General features: G+C 41.8%; 1 protein-coding gene across 2 annotated transcripts in view; it reads right to left on the reverse strand.

Moving 5' to 3' along the window:
• The window catches only part of CCDC112 (coiled-coil domain containing 112), a 530,811-nt gene that overhangs the window by 98,855 nt on the left and 409,742 nt on the right, over nucleotides 1–22,214 (reverse strand). For both annotated transcript variants that reach the window (XM_069625516.1, XM_069625515.1), the window contains exon 7: nucleotides 2,081–2,497. In XM_069625516.1, coding sequence (XP_069481617.1) covers nucleotides 2,081–2,497 — 417 coding nt within the window. The remainder of the gene's footprint in view (nucleotides 1–2,080; nucleotides 2,498–22,214) is intronic.

The raw sequence follows: 22,214 nt of genomic DNA on the forward strand, positions 1-22,214 counted from the left end.
GCAGAGGTGGAAGTCTTTTCCTGCTCCGACATCGCTGCTCGGTCTACCCGGGTCAACCTATGGAAACACAGGAAACACTCCCGACACTGTTCGATGCTCCGGCTCATGGAGTGACTATTTCTTGATGAACCCCTCCTTCTCCTTCACAGATCACGATAGGCAGTGAAAAAAGACTCAGAAGCAGCATGTAAAGACCAAAGTACAGCACTGATAACCTCCAGACAGGAAACACTCCTGACACTTCAGTTTTAGCTTTTGAGGAAGCATTCATCCTACAGTGTTTCGCTCTTTAGAGACTGCAATGTTGAGCTGGTAATTAACTGTTCATTGACACTGGAACTGTTGTGCCCAAAGAGCAACCACACTTCTCCAACATTAAACCGGCACTCAGCTGTTGAGACTCATCTTCCCAGAATGCAGAAAGTGTTCTTTAGGACCCGAAATCCCTTTCTCATTTGCAAATCACTTTGAGACTCCACTTCCAAGGAAGCAGCATTCTTACTCCTTCCTTGCCCCTCTGAAACATTAATCCTCTCAGTGTTTACAACTTTTCAGTACTCTGTCAGTGCCAGAAGCGCGGTAAGGGTTGTATCAGTATTTCAGATGGACAAGTTCCTCTTGCTCTCACTGTCAAGTTCTTCCATGGCTGAACTTTGAAAATACTCCCCCAGATGTTCAGGGGCAGCTGGAGTCGTCCGATATTGCAACGTCTGTTGTGGCGGCTCATCTGTGACCTGGATCTGTGGTCTTCCTGAACTTCCTTTGAGCTTCAGCAGCATTTTGGGATGCTTGGCAGTAGCTCTGCATATTTGGGCTCTTGCACGTCTCAACTTCTCAATGGTTGGAAACTTTGACGATTCATCTTCCTAGCATCCTATTATTCTCTGCAACCGCACACTCTTTTCTGTCCCTTGTCCATGCAACTCTCCATGCACTGTTTCACCAGTCTGACAATCCATTTTGTTCTAACCCACGAATTCCAAAATGGCCTCCAACACCAGTTTCTACAAAATTTACAACACGTTTTCCTCTACTTATTACGAGTGTCTTTTATAAGGCCTTCCCCTTTCTACAGCATTGCAATCGGGGGAAAGAAACACTAGGTGAACCCAAGGCTGCTTCCTCATCAGACTTACATGATGGTCACTCGGGTGAGGGTGACTGGTTGCAGAAAATTTAGACTAGTATGGTCCTGGTTTAAGATGCTTTGCTCAGAGGATCAGTGGGTTATCTCAGGATTGTATGACAGGCATTCGCTCCTGCCGCTAATTAAGTCACAAGCAAGATTTCTTTCCTGCGGGAAAAAGGTAAATTTAGCTTTTCTGCTACCCTTTTAATTTGTGTTTACAAACAGATTAAGAAGCCAATTGAATGTCAAAGCTAATGCATTGTACATTTGTAGAATTGTACTTTCACTTACTCCAGTAAAAGGTAACAAAACTTGGACTTTTATGATTTTATTAATACTGGACTAATAAGTCATCATAGCTTTCTTTTTGCTTATATGGTGCTTACACAGATAGCTGGCTGCCTCCAGGCAAAAACAGAATTCTGAGGGTAGGGCTCTGGGCTTGAAGACAGATTTTGAGACAAGGCCATAAGTTAGGGTCCGAAGACAAAGCAGAACAGATGGGCCTTCTTTGTCGTATCCGATAATGGAACATCCGCAGTGAAACAGGAAGACAAACCACCCCAATGTCGTCTAGCTACACTGTGCTTGACAAGTCAATTTCATTCCTTTTGGAAAGGCAACACATGGACAGAATCCAGGAAAATGGCCGAGCAAGGGCAGGTTCATGACACAATAAGAGTGGAGGAGAGTGGCCATGGCTACTACCGGACTTCAAGTGCAGTAAACAAAACCTGAAAACTGGAACAGTGCATGTTTTATAAAAAAAGATAGTCTATGCTGAGGTTCAGGGGATTGCCTTCCTTAATTACCTGAATGTTCGTGCAAGGGTGGAGACAACCTTTAAACTGCATAATAAGCCTGTAGCAGGATGATCATTTGGCTTTGGACTTTAGGTTTCCTAATGTATGCACCTTAACTAACGAATGATTAGAGCTGTACTATACTCACCCTTTCTTGAAACTTGGAAATTTCATGTGCAGCAAGTCTCCCTTTTTCTTCCCTTTCAGCTTCCTCTTGCATCTGCTTCTCCAGCCTTAGAAGCTCATCCTGCACCTTCTTCTGCCGAGCATGTTCTTCAACTAGGAGCTTTACTTCCAGCTGGCGCTGCCGCTCCTTCGCCTGCTTTCTCTGGCGCTCCTCTTCCTCTCTCAATTGATCAGCAGTTTTAGTCGCCACTTCCAACTCCTTTTGCCGTTTCCAGGCAACAAGCTCTTCTTGCCGTTTTCTTCTCTCCTCCTCTAGTTTTTGCTTTTGTGCCTCCTCGCGTTGAAGACGCTCAGATTCAAGCACTTCTTTAGATTTCCCTTGTTGTTTAAACAATTTCTCCTTCTCTTCTTGCTTCTTGTCTTTCCACTTTTGAATAGACTGAGAAAAATAAAACAGAAGACATTATATTTTCTTTCCGAAACTGAGTTTAAACAAGAAAAGAGACAATCACATTGATCACTCATTTGGTCCTTTCTAGAAGATACCTTCCACATAGCAGTACAGGAAACCATTTATCTACAGCATAGAGGTCCGACTGCCACATCCAAATACTCTCACACTTTAACATCAGCATCTTAAATGGGACAGCCTTTCACGCAGCTGTGATGCCCATAGCCCACATAATCTATGATGTGTACTCTACTATGGTTTGACTTGGCTTATGTCACTAATTTAAGAAAGGAACATCCCAAGCATGGTGTAAAAGAAAACACAATTCAATGGAATCGTAGGCAAGGGCCAGATGTGTGCGCTTTGCACGTCTATGTTAAATTGGGGAGTCAAGCTGCGTCGCTGTAGTCAAAGGGCTGTGTACACCTACTAATACACAGTAAAAATGATAAACATTCAAAGAGATGTTGACTAGCAGATCGCGCTGTCTCCCAAAACTAAATCATAATAAACAATGTCCATCAAGTCCTCATAAACAATCCATGAATGGATGTGTAAATGTAATTTATTGACTCCTCCAATCAGCCGACACGTGTTTCGACAAATGCGTTGTTATCATGGCTGATAATATAAATAAACATAGTCGAATTGAAATGATAATTTCTACATTGGTGTCATAATTAATATTGCATTTTAGTAAAGAATGTATCACAAAATATAGTCACAAAATCATTATTTACATCATGCAAAATAAAAAAATCGTTTTAACATACCAAATTCGTAGACATCAGTGTGATGTGTCGCAGGTAAGTTTGCAGGAGGGAACATGAGGACAATAAGTTAACAAACCTGATTGTAAGTATTAGAAATCAAACATGTAAAGTGTGGGTATGGACAGCACCTCAGAGTGACACCAGTGAGAGTCTTCCCATAATGAAAAACCATTAATATTGGTTTCCCCCCTAAGTACCCTAAGTTACACCAGTGATAAGTTTAAATAGTCATCTTTAAGGTTAAATATTGGTCAATGGATGTGGGCCAGATATATATATATAGACAAAGTATAGATATATATATATATATATATATATATATGGGATTCTCACCCCTTAAGTCTCAATGTTGGTCACAATCACTCAAGTTGTACATAGATTAAATCTTCCATAGAGTATTGCTGCCCATTGTTTATTCTGTGACAGTTAATAATATAAGGTGTGTATCATTATATTGTCGGTTTGGTGTTGATTATTATATCTTTCTTGTATCTCTAAAGTTCAAATGCATAGAGAAAACAGAGAGAACAAAATCGCTCACCTATTGTTAAATAGTATTTTTCCCCTCTGGCATTTTGAGTATCCGAGTAAGCGAAATCCTCAAGGTGAGTTATACCATTGCAGAATTGTGTGCAGTTCCTACCAATAAGTCAAACAACGTAAATTTAGAGCGTACGTATTTCTCATACAAAATTTATGAATTAAATAGATTATTAGAGAGTTGACACTCACTTTATCATGGGCTAAATCCCTGGTCTATGGGGTGCGCGGGCAACAAAGATTGTACCTCCGTTCGGTACGGCAATATATATTGTGTGATTTAGGTGTTGCCCATCGCGTTAAGACATGTAACTGCGCATGCGCGTATACTGAGGCCACTACTCTATACGCGCATCCTCAGTTCACATAATAGCGTCGGTCTGACGCGCATGTTCAAAGAGTCCGGATTTTGTGACCCGATAGTATGGTTCGTGTGTTAATTGTTAGTTAGCAGCATATTGGATGTGAAATATTGCTGTTGACAGAAATCTAAATATAAATTGGAAGGTGTTGAGTGTCCACTGACATGTATTATTGATTCATTTATTAGAAGTCTAAACATGATGTCCCCAAGTGTGCTGCCCAAAGCCGAACAATGCATATTACCTTAAATAAACAATACTCACTCAAAAAGCACCTTATTATGTAAGAACAATTCACCATGCTAAGTAAAAGCCATCATTCATATTCCATCCGAAATAATAAGTCACAGTTTTAATTTCCTTTCTAAAGTGCTCAAGTGTTACTAGGTACATTGAAGTGAATTTAGCCATATGAATCATAGCATTCCATAACCATATTGTTCCATTACAATCAATTCTGCCTCTAAGAATATACATGTGTTGTATCCTATGTGTGTAATCAATTGATGGCCACGAAATTTTTATTGTATCCGCTGAAAAAGAGAGAGACATTCACAGAAAGACATGCATCTCATGGTCGGTTTTAAGACCGATATATGTACAACGATAGAGGCATATACACTTGGCCTCCATTTGTCTAAGTTTAAGAGTGATGTCGTCTCCTCTTTTACCCGGCTTCACTTTCATGAGTCCAATAAAACGAATGTCATTCTTGTTGGCTGTTTGATGTTCAGTCTGCCAGTGTAGAGCTAGGGGCAATCTAGGGTCCTGGCTAGCCAGACTGGCCAAATGTTCCCGGATTCGGAAGCGCAGTTGTCTGATAGTAGAACCTATATAAACCTTATCACATACACATTTTAGAGCATAAACAACATAAGTACTTCTGCAGTTAATGAAATCTTTGATCTTGATATCGTTACCATTAAGGACTGTATTTTGAACAGCGTTGCAGTCTGTATATTTACATATAGTACAGGTTCCACATTTGTGGAACCCTGTAGGAGCAGGTAACCAAGTGGGATTAACATTTGTTTTAATATTTTGGATCTGTAGAAATGAGGGACTAAGTTTATCCTGTATTGTGGCAGATTTGGTGAAAACAAATTTGGGTTTATCTGCCAAGAAAGGTCTAATGTCTTTATACAACAGTAGTATATTCCAATGCCTATGTAGCAACCTGTACATAGTCTTAGAATCCCTTGAGTATTTTGTAATAACATCCACTGTTCTGTGTTGGTTAACTTCATGTTTGGCAGACTGTAATGTGGTAGTTCTGGCAAGTGTACAATATTTATTGAGACTTCTCTTAATATTATCCTGTGAGTAACCTCTTTGATGAAACCGGGTTGATAAAAGCTCACATTCCTGTTTGAAGTCTTCATCTCTATTACAATTCCTTCGTGCCCTATAAAATTCCCCATTTGGAATGTTCTGAATTGTTGATGATCGATGGCAACTAGTAGAGTGAAGAGTAGAGTTGGCCTCTGATGGTTTACGAAAGGTCTTAGTATTAATGATCCCATCTTCTATGAAAATCGTAAGATCAAGAAAGTCAATGGTGTGATTGCTATGTTGTGCTGTGAATTTGATGCCATATGTGTTGTTAATGTATATGAAGAAATTGGATAGTTCATTTATAGGTCCTGACCAAATCATAAAAATGTCATCTATAAATCTCCTCCATAGCACAATATATGATTTATACATCTCATTGTTGAGAATGTGGTTCTCTTCCATCTGTGCCATGAATAAATTCGCCAGAGACGGGGCATATTTTGCCCCATTGCAACACCTTTCACCTGAGCAAAGTATTGTTCATTAAATAAAAAAAACATTGTTTTCCAGTGTAAATTTGAGAAACATTTTCAACATTGTTACATGAGTTCTGTATGAGGCTGAATCATTTCGAAAAGTGTAATCTAAGCATGCAACTGCTAAATCATGCTTAATACTAGTGTACAGTGCGGAGACATCTAGAGTAACCAATACATAATGGGACTGCCATGAGGTTTGTTCTAATAATTGTAGTACATGGGTTGTATCTCTAATATATGAAGGCATTTTAGTTACATATTGTTTAAGAGCATTATCAAAATATTTAGATAAACCTTCGGTAGCCCAACCTATCCCAGTCATTATAGGTCTGACCTCTGGTCTTCAATCATTATAGGTCTTCAACCATCTACCTCTGGTAGATGGTTGAAGGTCTTGTGTATCTTAGGTAGAAAATAAATAGTGGGCATGGTGGGTCCTTTTTGGTAGCCTCTGGGTTGGTCATTTTTGCAATCTCTTCCTTAATTGTGGTGATCTCCTTTTGTGCTCTCGTTCAGCATGTGTGATTAATAATTGCAACATATTTTTGGAACTCAGATGTAGGTTGGCTTCCCATTGATCTGCCAAATCCTTGTCCTCATCATTATCAAAGTTAGGAAAAATAAGTATTCTTAATCCTCTAGGAATTTTGGAATTGTCTAGATAGTTGGTGAGAGAGGCTATTCCCCAATACTTGTTAATCTCTTTCTTAGAGAGCCTCTCTAATCTAATGAATTTCAAGCCCAAATCAAGATTTACCCCTAATCTAGGAATGGACAATGTTATTGAAACTTTTCATCAGGCTGTAACGGCTGACATCCATAAACATATGGACAAGACATTTCAATTTCACAATACATTTTCCAATCTAACACGAGGGGAAAGAGCATCCCTAAAACAATTAGCACAAGATCAATCAATTATTATCAAGGAAGCAGATAAGGAGGGCAATATAGTAATACTTAATACTAAAGACTATCTACATATGGCTTATCAACATCTAGGGGCCCCCAATTGTTATCAACGTTTGAAGGCTAATCCCACCAAGGAAATTGTCAAGAACATGCTAACCATGATCAGTGAATGGCATTCTCTAGGGTACTTAACGGATGACGAGAAACGGTTTCTGAGTATCACGGAACCCACCATGCCCACTATTTATTTTCTACCTAAAATAAACAAGACCTTCAACCATCTACCAGAGGTCAGACCTATAATGAGTGGGATAGGTTGGGCTACCGAAGGTTTATCTAAATATTTGGATAATGCTCTTAAACAATATGTAACTAAAATGCCTTCATATATTAGAGATACAACCCATGTACTACAATTATTAGAACAAACCTCATGGCAATCCCATTATGTATTGGTTACTCTAGATGTCTCTGCACTGTACACTAGTATTAAGCATGATTTAGCAGTTGCATGCTTAGATTACACTTTTCAAAATGATTCAGCCTCATACAGAACTCATGTAACAATGTTGAAAATGTTTCTCAAATTTACACTGGAAAACAATGTTTTTTTATTTAATGAACAATACTTTGCTCAGGTGAAAGGTGTTGCCATGGGAGCAAAATATGCCCCGTCCCTGGCGAATTTATTCATGGCACAGATGGAAGAGAACCACATTCTCAACAATGATATGTATAAATCATATATTGTGCTATGGAGGAGATTTATAGATGACATTTTTATGATTTGGTCAGGACCTATAAATGAACTATCCAATTTCTTCATATACATTGACAACAACACATATGGCATCAAATTCACAGCACAACATAGCAATCACACCATTGACTTTCTTGATCTTACGATTTTCATAGAAGATGGGATCATTAATACCAAGACCTTTCGTAAACCATCAGAGGCCAACTCTACTCTTCACTCTACTAGTTGCCATCGTTCATCAACAATTCAGAACATTCCAAATGGGGAATTTTATAGGGCACGAAGGAATTGTAATAGAGATGAAGACTTCAAACAGGAATGTGAGCTTTTATCAACCCGGTTTCATCAAAGAGGTCACAGGATAATATTAAGAGAAGTCTCAATAAATATCGTACACTTGCCAGAACTACCACATTACAGTCTGCCAAACATGAAGTTAACCAACACAGAACAGTGGATGTTATTACAAAATACTCAAGGGATTCTAAGACTATGTACAGGTTGCTTCATAGGCATTGGAATATACTACTATTGGATAAAGACATTAGACCTTTCTTGGCAGATAAACCCAAATTTGTTTTCACCAAATCTGCCACAATACGGGACAAACTCAGTCCCTCATTTCTACAGATCCAAAATATTAAAACAAATGTTAATCCCACTTGGTTACCTGCTCCTACAGGGTTCCACAAATGTGGAACCTGTACTATATGTAAATATGCAGACTGCAACGCTGTTCAAAATACAGTCCTTAATGGTAACGATATCAAGATCAAAGATTTTATTAACTGCAGAAGTACTTATGTTGTTTATGCTCTAAAATGTGTATGTGATAAGGTTTATATAGGTTCTACTATCAGACATCTGCGCTTCCGAATCCGGGAACATTTGGCCAGTCTAGCTAGCCAGGACCCTAGATTGCCCCTAGCTCTACACTGGCAGACTGAACATCAAACAGCCAACAAGAATGACATTCGTTTTATTGGACTCATGAAAGTGAAGCCGGGTAAAAGAGGAGACGACATCACTCTTAAACTTAGACAAATGGAGGCCAAGTGTATATGCCTCTATCGTTGTACATATATCGGTCTTAATACCGACCATGAGATGCATGTCTTTCTGTGAATGTCTCTCTCTTTTTCAGCGGATACAATAAAAATTTCGTGGCCATCAATTGATTACACACATAGGATACAACACATGTATATTCTTAGAGGCAGAATTGATTGTAATGGAACAATATGGTTATGGAATGCTATGATTCATATGGCTAAATTCACTTCAATGTACCTAGTAACACTTGAGCACTTTAGAAAGGAAATTAAAACTGTGACTTATTATTTCGGATGGAATATGAATGATGGCTTTTACTTAGCATGGTGAATTGTTCTTACATAATAAGGTGCTTTTTGAGTGAGTATTGTTTATTTAAGGTAATATGCATTGTTCGGCTTTGGGCAGCACACTTGGGGACATCATGTTTAGACTTCTAATAAATGAATCAATAATACATGTCAGTGGACACTCAACACCTTCCAATTTATATTTAGATTTCTGTCAACAGCAATATTTCACATCCAATATGCTGCTAACTAACAATTAACACACGAACCATACTATCGGCTAACAAAATCCGGACTCTGAACATGCGCGTCAGCGCGACGCTATTATGTGAACTGAGCATGCGCGTATAGAGTAGTGGCCTCAGTATACGCGCATGCGCAGTTAAATGTCTTAACGCGATGGGCAACACCTAAATCACACAATATATATTGCCATACCGAACGGAGGTACAATCTTTGTTGCCCGCGCACCCCATAGACCAGGGATTTAGCCCATGATAAGGTGAGTGTCAACTCTCTAATAATCTAATTAATTCATAAATTTTGTATGAGAAATACGTACGCTCTAAATTTACGTTGTTTGACTTATTGGTAGGAACTGCACACAATTCTGCAATGGTATAACTCACCTTGAGGATTTCGCTTACTCGGCTACTCAAAATGCCAGAGGGGAAAAATACTATTTAACAATAGGTGAGCGATTTTGTTCTCTCTGTTTGCTCTATGCATTTGAACTTTAGAGATACAAGAAAGATATAACAACCAACACACCAAACCGACAATATAATGATACACACCTTATATTATTAACTTTCACAGAATAAACAATGGGCAAGAATACTCTATGGAAGATTTAATCTATGTACAACTTGAGTGATTGTGACCAACATTGAGACTTAAGGGGTGCGAATCCCATATATATATATATATATATATATATATATATATATATATATATATATATATATATATATATATATATATATATATATATATACACACACACACACACTTATACTTTGTCTATATATATCTGGCCCACATCCATTGACCAATATTTAACCTTAAAGATGACTATTTAAACTTATCACTGGTGTAATTTAGGGTACTTAGTGGGGAAACCAATATTAATGGTTTTTCATTATGGGAAGACTCTCACTGGTGTCACTCTGAGGTGCTGTCCATACCCGCACTTTACATGTTTGATTTCTAATACTTATAATCAGGTTTGTTAACTTATTGTCCTCATGTTCCCTCCTGCAAACTTACCTGCGACACATCACACTGATGTCTACGAATTTGGTATGTTAAAACGATTTTTTTATTTTGCATGATGTAAATAATGATTTTGTGACTAAATTTTGTGATACATTCTTTACTAAAATGCAATATTAATTATGACACCAATGTATAAATTATCATTTCAATTCGACTATGTTTATTTATATTATCAGCCTTGATAACGACGCATTTGTCGAAACGCGTGTCAGCTGATTGGAGGAGTCAATAAATTACATTTACACATCCATTCATGGATTGTTTATGAGGACTTGATGGACATTGTTTATTATGATTTAGTTTTGGGAGACAGCGCGATCTGCTAGTCAACATCTCTTTGAATGTTTCCCAAGTATGGTGGCTGGCCCCAAAATGGAGATAGCAGTGGTGTGTCAAAAAGTAGTGAACCTTTGTAGATAACATGTACATAGATGATTGAATCAACATGCGATATACAATTATTCATCCAACTAATGGTTTTGCCAAGGCACAGCTGCAAGCTCAGGAAATATTTTCTGTACAACACAGAAGTAAGGTAAATACATGAAAAAGGTTTAAAAGGTGTGCTGGGATTTGTAATGATCACCAATGCCCGTCATGGCAATCAGCAACATACTTCGATTTTCTTCCAGCAATCCATACACTGTGTAAATCCCTTTGTCCATCGGGAAAGCAGCTACAATTGCAATACATTCAAAGCAACACAATCTTGCTTTCTTGCAGGGCTTTTTGTTTTGGCGTTTTCAAATAGGTCTGAGAAAGTCTACAACAGACTATTTAAAGAGGACAGCGAGAACAGGATGGTAGAGCTGCATAGGTAGTGCTAAGCAACGGGGTCTACTGGAAGGTAATTAAAAGAGCATTGTCAAAGCAAAACAGTTTAGATTTTCTTGCGGCATCTACCAGGCAATGCCATCATATGCCCTAGTACTCACATCAATTGCGATCGGTTGCCACATTATGACCAGGAAGTACCATAATATGCCATATATTGCCATGATTTTAAAGATACATTTTAAGGCAGGCATTGATATATCAGGCATTGCCATGATATGGCCAGATACCATACTAACAGCATGGGCAGTTATTGCCATTACCAGTCAAGTACTCACCCCTTATATATTCAGAATGGCCCAGGCAGTTATGCATCACAATGTGTGCACGGTTCTGTAGAATGACTATCACCACTTTAGAGGATTGACGTACAATTCCTCATCAATATGTACACTACCCCTAGATATGTACAATCTTCAGCAGAGGTAAAATTAAGACCTTCACTGTGAGTAATGCAGACCTTTGACCTCGATAACCACATGAAAAAATTCCTATCCCAGCATTTGGTAACCTGACGATCTCCACTTAATTATGGCTTTACTGCTGTGCTGATGATAAAACATGGAGATTTTTGGAAATGTGTTTGGGGGATGGAAGTGGAATAGGCACAGCATTGATCATACCACTAATGTACCATGTACAGACATTATTCCGAACATTTTGATTTGAGCAGCAGCCTGATAAGCAGCACAGGAATACATGCCTTCATCTGGGTAAAGGCAGAAAGCAGCATGTGTACCTCCATGATAATTAAATTAGCATTACATGGTACTTGCCTCTGCTCGTTTTTCCACCCCTACAATAAAAACAAGTTCATTTTTAGTTTCACAACTCCATGTTGTAATAGCGTGACACATTTCTGCAGGTGTCATTATCGTTTGGGCTAATGTCCCTTCCCCCACTTTATAGCCCTCAGATTCTCTACAGGCAATAACTAGAGGGCGAGTCATTATCCTGCAATAAGGACCCATCTCTCTGTCCAGAAGGCTTAATTATAAACCTTAGAATATTCACTTGGTGTTCTCATTGGACAATATGCGGCCTATACGAACCAGGATAGCCAGTAGAATGGTTCATATAGCCAGCAGGATGTTCAGAACACTGTTCATGCAGCCGAATCCCTGCAACCAACCAGGTGGATTTATGTACCAATTCTGCAGGGGTGCTGGTGGAGAGGTTTGCTGTGGGAATAATAACAAACTTTTAAGAACAACACAGGTTATAACAGCGTTATAGACCTCCACCCTTGGGCTGTACCAGGTGTTAAATCTTGCGCTCAGGCCTATAACTTGGGCCGGAAAGTTCAGTACAGCTTTCAGACCGGGTCTAAAGAGTTTAATTAGAACAATGGAACGTTGGTGAGCCATTGCGAACAGAAGGTCATCAGAAGAAACCTGTGTTGCAAATCTTGTGGTTTCTCTCCCAACATTTCGTCTCCATGTTCATTAGCAAACAGGGGAGCAACCCCATCCAATCAGCAGGCTCGTGATGCGGGCTATATTTGTCAGTGCAAGACTGTGTTCCATGCCCGACCGCCTCCTGAACCACTTCCTCAGGCCTACATTCTGAAATTTAGCTGGTGCACCGAATTCCCCCGTCACCACTAAATCTTCCCTGCCCCCCATATCCCACTCTGCTGGTTCCCCCACCCCGTGCCTTAGAAAAAATAAAAGGTCATAAGCGATTTAAAAACAAACAGGGCATACTTTTGGAATAATAATTCTAAAAACAAGCACACGCTGAGCAAATTTCATTTAAAAAAACTATTAGCAACCAGAACAAAATCTAGGGGGTGCTAATAGCACTAATCACAACATTCTGGGCCGCGATTGGCTGGTTAAAGCCCAGAGGCTTGGCCTGGCAGGTGATCTATGATATGTTATTTATAATGCGCTTAATACCCAGAGGTTTCTAAGTGCGGACCCAGGGATCAAACCTGTGTTGCTCCGTGTCGTCTTGCTTCCAAGGCGAGCACGTTGCCCCTGAGCTATCCTCCCGAGACAAGGTGGTACCTTGACAGGGGGGTATTGTAGAACTTGCACACTTACTTGACTACACAGGACAAGTGCTTGAAACTAGAGAAGCGGTTAAATATCATGGAATTATGGAGGATGTATGAAAAAGGTGGGAATAGCAAAATGTTGAAATTGTTGTGGGAGGGAGGGAAGCAGATAGATTAAGGGTGGAGGAGTGAGAAAGTGTGGCCGGCAGTTAGAAAAGCAGATGAAGGATTGAAAACGAGAGAGGAAGAAGTGGTTAGGCCTTTTCCTGCTAGGATAGAGAAGAGGCTGCGAAGAGTGGTAGAGATACAAGAGTGTGAAAAAATGAAGGAAGCGCTTAGGCTAGCGGAGCGAGAGGTAGCGATGCTACGGCAGCAAAGAGATGACGAGCAGGAGGAAGTGAGAAGATAGGTAAGGGATGTAGAAGAAGGAAGGTGGAGACATGGGCAAGTTCTTGTTAGGTTGGACAAATCAGTTAGAGCGGTTGAGATGAATATGGAGAACAGGGATGCTGCCACAGGCACAGGGGCTCAGCAGGGAGGATGGGAGATGGCACCCTATGGTAGTGCTGATTATGCTTTTGTGTCTGTACAATGGCCAGGGGACATGGTAACTGGAGTAAACAATGAAGAAGGAGAGGAATGGTATGTTCAGCAGGGAAAGCAGAGAGTAGTCGCCCTACCTCCTGCTGCAGTAGCAGTAATAGGGACCACACGAAGGAGTTATAGGATGCGCCAAGGTACTTGCATGTCCATCGCAAGTAGTAGGGGAGAGATGGGGGAAGCCCCAGTAAAAATAGGTGTCACTCAGTTTCCATTGCTCCAGAAGGGCCTGGGAAAGGCGTATTATGTCCCATGGTCACAAATGGACTGGAATAACCAGATGAAGACCTTGCCTTCACTCGCTGCAGGGGCGGGGAAGTGGATTTATGCATTTGAGAAATACACTGCTGGTGTCATGTTGGCTATAGGGGACATGAAAATCTTATTCACGGCCCTAATGGGGGAGCGGTCAGATGAGCTTTGGAGGAGATCTGGTTATCCGGGAGTTCAGTTGGATACAAATGCCCACAATGGAGCAGCTTTTAATAATTGCAGGGAGCAGGTATATACATTCAATTTGATGAAATTAGATGATGGTCCTGACAAACACATCCAGTTAATTCAGGAGATGTTGAGGGCAGAAATGGGAGAAGCATGGGACAAGAATGTGGCATTTTCTTTACCACATGCTAAAGAAGGGACTTCTCAAAGAAGTCTAGCATGATTTAGATCTAGTGGTAGGGATGGAGGCCAAGAGTTGGCCGGAGAGTCAAGCACATATTGTGCATTTCTGCAAAAGAGTGTAGAGCAGGCACAGAAAGCAGAGGCTTGTTCAAAAGAAATTGGTGAAGATTTGTCTAGAAGGGGCAGGAATTATGAATTGTATGGTGGGACAGCAGGGGCAATCGGTACAACAGGGACATAGTGAACCAGGTATGACACAGGGGTGGATGGACAGGTATGTCCCCGGTCCAAGGCCGATGAGGGTATCTGAGAGGCAGGGGAAGATTTCCACAGGGAAGTGGGTAATTTGGCGGGTTCCGAAGAATGGGTCCACGGTTTAATGGGTCAATGGGAAATAATTATGGAGTGTTTGATGGGATTCAGTGTTGGCCATCTGGAAGGTTGGGACACGTGTCATGAGATTGTTTTGGCAGAGCACAGTATTTCAATATGGGAGCACAGCAAATGCAACCCCCGTCCCTGCTGTATGCCACAAGCTCTGAGCAATCGCAGCAGGCACGGGTTGAACAGAACCCAGTAATTGGGACTGCACAGACCTATGGGATCTCACCAACTATGCCAACAGAAGCATCGATGCAGACATGGGACAAGAATACTTTACCCCAAAGAACGGTTACTCACTATACAGGAGCAAGTGTTTTTGGAGGAAATCCTTTTATTCTCCCCGGTGATAATATGCACCAGGAGTAGGACAGCCCACAGGGGTCTCTGATGTGTCCAGTCATATCCGTTACCACCAATCCGGAATAGGAACCCCGGATAGGTGTGCAGGTAGGGGATCGAACGTTATCAATCATGGTCGACACAGGGGCTTCGAAATCTTGCATTAAGGAAGGTGAATTCCCCAAGTCAGGCAAAACAGTAGACACAGGGATTCTCTGGGGCTATCCTCTTGGTTCCTTATACTTAAGCTCTTTGTACTAAGGCAGGTACTCAACAATTTATCACCCCCTTTGTTGTATTGTACAGACACCCCAGCAAATCCTTTGGGAAGAAACATTCTAAGCAAGTTGCAGATGTCTATTGCTTTCACAGAAGGTATTGTATGGTCGACTCCAGGGTTGTATCCAGTGTAGGGAAGCAGCGCATTTTCAGGCCTAATGAAGCGATAGCGCAATCCGAGGGGTTCCTGTGCATTCAGCATTGTTTCTTTATGGGGTGATGGTTTTGTTGAGTTGGGTCCGGGGACCAGAAATCAGAGTTGGCGGGTACTGATTGAGTTTTTATTTCAGCCCGATGTGCTACAGGAAGTAACACCAGGCACCATTGTTATGGTTCTCCTAGAGGCAGTAGTGATTAAGAAGAACAGGGTAGTTCTCTCAGGCACAGATGAGGAAAGCAGAGCGTGGTGCACAGTTCTGTGCAGCAATCCAACCTTGTCGCTAAGGGACGTGTCTGATGAGCAATTGTTCGAAGACACTGAAGACACAGGAGAGATGGTCTTTGAAATTGGGGTGCCTTGCCAGATAGCGATAGACCAAAGGGAAGCACCAAAGATCATGCTCATCGTTAGAAATACATCGTCATTTTTGAAGGAGGATTTGGGAAAATCTACGAGTGTCTTTAACAGGGTGGTTCAATGGTGGTTCAAATGGATTTGTGGAATTTACACGTGTCCAGTACGCTAAATCAGTACGTGGACGATCTAATCGTCTGTAGCACTTCAGAGGAGCAGTGTTGAGGAGACTAAATAACGGTCCTCGCCGTGCTCACAGAGAAGTGGTGCAAAGTGGACAAAGAAAAATTGCAGTACTGCCAGAGAGAGGTAGTATATCTGGTGCAATTAATACCACCTGCAGGAAGAAAGGTAATGCTGGAGAGAGCCACTGCAGATCAGAATACGCCTCAGCCAGTCATGGTGAAACAAGATGCAGCAGTTTTTGGGGCTCTAACTATTGTACATCATGGATCTTCAATTACTCTAGTTATGTGAGGCCCTTACTGCAAAAACTCAAGGAAGGGCAGAAGGTGAAAGGTACGATAGAGTGGTCTGAGGAAATGGGGACTTGCTTTCGGTAACTAAAGGCAGTGATCCGCAATGCTCCGGTCTTGGTGACCCCGAATTACAAGAAGCCATTCTTTCTGTTTTCCCAGGTGAGGACACTGGTCCTGACCCAGAAAACATCGCTAGGCCACAAACCTTTAGCGTAATATAGCAGACTCCTAGACCCAGTGATGCGGGGACAGTTCCCTTGTGAACAAGCTGTAGCGGCAGCAGCTTTTTCAATTAAAATCTCTTCGACCACTACTATGCGATGCCCAGTGACATTGTAGGTAGAGCATACAGTTTTAGCGATTTCAGAGAAATCTAAGTCCACATTAACGACTCAGGGTTTCAGGGTATGAGGTTATTTTGTCAAATTCATCGATTCATCCTGTGCAATGTCACCTTGTCAATCCTGCGACATTTGTAGCTGAGCCAGGGCAGTCTGATGACAATGATTACAATTGTGCCACATATGAGGGAGAAGAGGAAGAGAGGGTGAATGTGAAAGAGGATGCCCTGGAGATGGGTGAGGTGATTTTTGTTGAAGGGTCTTCAACCATCAACCAGGAGATGGGTGAGAGGCATATGGGTGCAGCTGTTGTGGATCTTGTGGATGGGGAGTACCGGGTCAGACTGAAGAGACTGTTGCCTTCTCATTACTCTGAGCAAGCAGTGGAACTAGTGGCGCTATAGATGAGTAAGGGGAAGGCAGTTACTGTTTCTGCATCACAAAGTAGACAACTGAATGAAGGAAGTTGGGGCTACAAACTTTTATTTCAAATAAAAAGAAGGTTGGAAGAAGGCCTAACTTGCCCTATGGTAAGGCGGGATTTCCCTAACTAACTGAAATTAATGATAGTCTCGGTCAGGAAGTCCAAAGCAAATGTCTGTGTCCAAAATCTATACTTGCCCTCACATCTACTTGTATACAATGTGTAGGGATGTAAGCATCAAATGAGAAGTGTTCAAAATAAAAGTTCAGAGCTTCTTCCAGCTCTAAAGTGGAAAAGTGTTCTCCCTACCCAAGGTTCAAACTGTCTGTTTCAAAAGAGGGGATCCCGTCCACGCTTTCAAGTCTTTAAACAATTCACAATAACACAGTTCCTTGGGATCTTCAATGTTCCAAAATATAAAGTTCAATTCCGCAATTTCAGTTCAGTCGGATTTTCTTCCTTTATTCAATCACTATAAACACAAAGAAGCTTTTCCTTAGGTGGATGTGTACGGTCTAGGCGCAGTTGTTGAACCACACGGTCCACCCATTACAGGTCACGCACCCGACACACCCCACTTGCATCTGTTTCATAAATATGTTGCCACAGTTTCAGCTTCAAAGTGAGGCTTGACTTAATCTTCTTTCAAGTGCCCTTGAAACTTTATTATCACTTATTTGGTCATCATTCGCTTGTTTAGCAGCTTTCACTTGAAAAATCACCATAGGCTTCCCAGTACACTCTCCTGCTCGGAAACGGTTTCTTTGTTTCAGGATTCTTGATCATCACACCTGGCACCCTTTCTCCAGGTTTCTCTTGCATACAAACTTTGTTATGATTATCTTTCTTTCACACAATTATTCTTGGCTCTTGGCAATACGTGCTTATTTAACTCTTGGCAATGCTTGCTTATTTAATTCTTGGCAAGGCTTGCATTCACAGCTTCTCATTATGTTCAATACATTTTCACAATTGTTTTATTTATATTCAATTCAGATATTCACTTCAAGGTGTTTTGCCCCAAGCCACGTATCCACCATGTCCGGGGCCTCCTTTTCATCCAGGCGGACTTGCCGCCAATGGTCTGCTTTCCACTTGTTGCGGCTTCCCCGATACTCGTCTCCACTTGCTATCTGCTCGCAGTGGTTCCCTCGGATGGACAGCGTCTTCCACGGCTTCCTTGCTTCCCCACTGCTTACAGTGGAGCTCTGGTAGACTGCAGTCAGTGGTCCTGCACCTGTGAGCGTTGGGGAGTCTCTCCGACGCTCTTGGTACCTTTGCTCTGTGCCGCATTGCTTCCTCAGCTCTCCCTCAGACTGCCAACGAGCCCCTCTAGCTCGCTGCACCAGACAATGCTCTCCATAGCTGCCAGCGTCTTGGGGAGGTGCCTTCCTGCCACCACAACTTCTTCTCTGGGATTCTTCCCATGCCTCTCCCCAGGATTCTCCTCCAGCCTCTCAGCTGAGGCATTTTTCAAAGTTCCTGGCTCCATGATAATGGGTCCAACAACTAGACCGCTCAAGTGTCTTCTTCCAGTCTGTCTTCTGTGTTAATGGTGGCCTCCTCGTCCAAGTACCTAAGTGGTATTCGTGTGAGTACAGATTTACAAAGAAAATGTATTGCTCTGGTGTGTTTCTTCCTCGTCCCAGTACCTGACTGAAATTCACTGGAAGATGATTTATGGAAAGAAAAGGGAAGGGACTGATAACCTATAAAGGCCTGGGGGATGTTGGGTTTATTAGAAAAGGGAAATGGGGGATACTGTGTCTCACCCAAGGGTGCCCCATCCACACTCCCCAAGTCTCCTCCACCCAGGTGATCCTCCCTCACATATCCACCCCCAGGGTCAGGATCCGATAACAACGGCCTTTCCCTGGCCCCTTTGGGAGGATGATATTTTGAGGAAAGAAGTGAGAACGCCCTCAGATTCCTCACACCACACTAACTGCACTAATTCAATAGCTCGACAAGGCAGTATTTACCCTTCACAGATTACCAGAAAATGGAACCCATGTCCGAACAAGTAGTCACTAGCCCCATACACCACAGTCCTGGTGCTCCAGATAATAGAAATGCGAGGGCAAGCCCCTAGAGAAGAACAATAGCTCTGGAAAAACAGAGGATGTATTCCCTCACTCACAGATTTTCTCTGGAGGCAGGAGGTGATGGGGGAAGGTAGTAATCCCTGTTGAGCTGCTTCTTTTGGCTCTAGAGCAACTACACTACCCGTCACATTCTTCGCTGACAAATCGCAGCAGAGCTCCAGGAGGACTAGTTTATCCCTAACTGACAAGAACAGGTAAGTAGATTCGTGGGGAATTGTGTAGTGTGCAAGGAATTAAATCCTTTGGTCCATTCAAGGAGCTCCACATGGATTGCATGGACATGATTAGGAGGTGCAGTAACTTCAGATATCTAATGTGATTGTTTTTGCTAGTCCATTTTCCCGGTGGCTTGAGGTTGGTCCCGGCATACATCCTGATGCTAATTCAGCAGTGGGATTTCTGGTGAGAGAGATATTCCCGCAGTGGGGAATTTGTGAGGTACTAAAATCTGATAATGGAGCCCACTTCATTAATGCATTGTTCGTAGAGATCACTACGCTGTTAGGAGAAAAAAAAGCACAGGTTGTGCTTGGTGTATGACCCACAAGCCAACGGAAAAGCAGAGAAGCTCAATGGGGTCCTTAAGGCCCATTTAGCCAAACATAGTGCAGAATTGAATAAACCATGATATGTTTGCCTACTACTGGCATTGTTTTACTGAAGAAACCATCATGTGAAGGACCACCACTTGAGCCCTCACGAAATCGTGACGGGGGTAGGTTACTACACACACCTCTCTCACCTACACACACAGCATCAGACGCAAACAAGACCGGAGCAGTCCTAGCAGAGGAGTTTAGGGAGTACAAAATTGTTAAAATTATATCTTCACAGGTTGTGCCTTCACACCAACAGAAAACAGGAGAAAACGACGAGACTACCGACAATCAGAACAAGACACAGCTTCTCCCCGGGGACCGGATCTATATCCGCACTTTCGCTCATGATCTATGTGACTCCGACTGCCGTGAAGGTGGAGGGTAATAAGACTTGGATTCACCTTAATAAAACTCGAAGGGATACTGGCAGCCCTCCACAGGCACAGGAGGAAGCATTAATGTTAAGTACGCACTAGGGATTCACAGTTCATTTCAGTGCAAAGGGGGTGCAAATAGAGATCTGGAATTTAAATAATGTTGTTTAGGTGTCTGAGGATCACAACCAGTGTATATACAGAAAATGTAAAATTGTTAAGAGGAAAAGAAATGTTGACAATGATCTTTTTGATAATGGAGATGATGAACTAGATCCCATAATGAATACACATGTTTTCGCAGTGGATCACATATGGTATAGCCATATGAGGAAGGTGGCGACAGAGAGATCCGTAGGATATTGCCACATGTGCTCTCTCATCCCCCATGCTTCCGGCATTCCTAGGGTATTTATCCCGAGTGAGGTAGAAGTAGCAGATGTGCTAAATCGTCTGTATCTCTTCAAAAACACTCCCCGCTCCGTGTGGTCTGGTAACTTAGCACGGTGGGTGAGACGGCCCGGAACCTTGGAGCTTTCGTCTCTGTTTGCGTAACAACCCGCGCGCGAGAGATGAGTTGAAGAGATACAGAAGTGATTCCCAGCAGGCACATACCCAGATACCCTGCAAAGCCCTGATGAATGTGGCCCACTTATTTGTTCCACAGAAACCGGTCGGCTAGAGAACGACTATACCTAGTGTACAACACGTAACACACAGGTTATACTCGTTCGGATTAAGGACCCCCTGCCTAAACATTCAGGGGTCTTTCCTGTAATTATCTTCAGAGAGAACATCGTTGAAGAAAAATTTCTTCATTGTTTTTACAAGTTCAACCTGCACCTGTTCATCCAGAGAAAACCTATTAAAACTAATGTTCATTTTTCATCTGGATGACAGCTAACACATGCAACAACCAATATGGTAGAGCATGTGTCTTTTAGCACAACACATGTGCACACGAGACTATTTGGAAAACCCAATTAGCGACTTAGGCTTTTTGGCAAACTCCTCCCCATTCGACATAACTGTGTCCTCCCCAGTGTGAAAACTATTTTGGGCAATACACAGTTGAGATACCCATAAGTAGTCCCCTTTGATTTTGCTAAGGCAATTAAAGGCCCATCTGCACATTATGAAGGCAGCTTAGAAAATAACCAAGCATTTCTGTGCATCAAACCAGAGCCATTGTGGCTCTTTCTCAGGCCCCAAAATGCTCAACATATACTGCGTTACAATATAAGGGATGCAATAGCTGGATTATTAATCTGAGTTTCATACAATAAGTTGCATGAAGATAGTTTGCTGCTGAAGAACAGCATAGGGGAGTACCATATTTATTCTTGATTACATTTTGACAAAACGTACCCCAAAAGCAGAAATGTGATTTTTTTTCCAAGTGTTTTCACTCAGTCAACATATTTCTTACATGTACTATACATAAGGGCTTCCCCCTGCGTATTCCAGATCCAGGGAGTTTTAAAGATGAATTTGAATATCTGAACAACTCGCAGCCAAGAACCCCCACCTTCTATGCCCTCCCAAAGATACACAAGGACCCTGCGACACCTCCAGGTAGACCTATAGTGTCAGGCTGTGATTCTATCTTAGAACCACTGTGCACATTTGTGAACATCTTTTTGCAACCCAACAGTAAGAACACAGTGACATATAAAAGATACTACGGCCACCATTAAGGGTCGTTCAAAACAATCTTTTTTGGTGCTGAGGAAGGCAGAACTACTTTGACATCACCACTGAAACGTATAGCCGTGTGAATTACTAAGGAACACAGTAGAGTGGCTGCTCAGCTCTAGTGCATAACACTGAGCTCTACGTAGACCACTGGCCCCAAGAGTTGTCCCTTGTGGCCGGTTTTTAAATAATAACATGTTGTATCTAGTTAGACAAAGAGGTATCTTTGAACCTGGCATGTTTATTTGAGGATTAGGTACACATACAGGATTCTTTCCTGTCCTATTTAATATTTCTTTGTTTGATATTTATGAGAATCACATTTCTCTT

Source organism: Ambystoma mexicanum, chromosome 6p (assembly GCF_040938575.1).
Source record: "Ambystoma mexicanum isolate Mex_15411 chromosome 6p, UKY_AmexF1_1, whole genome shotgun sequence".
Taxonomy (NCBI): domain Eukaryota; kingdom Metazoa; phylum Chordata; class Amphibia; order Caudata; family Ambystomatidae; genus Ambystoma; species Ambystoma mexicanum.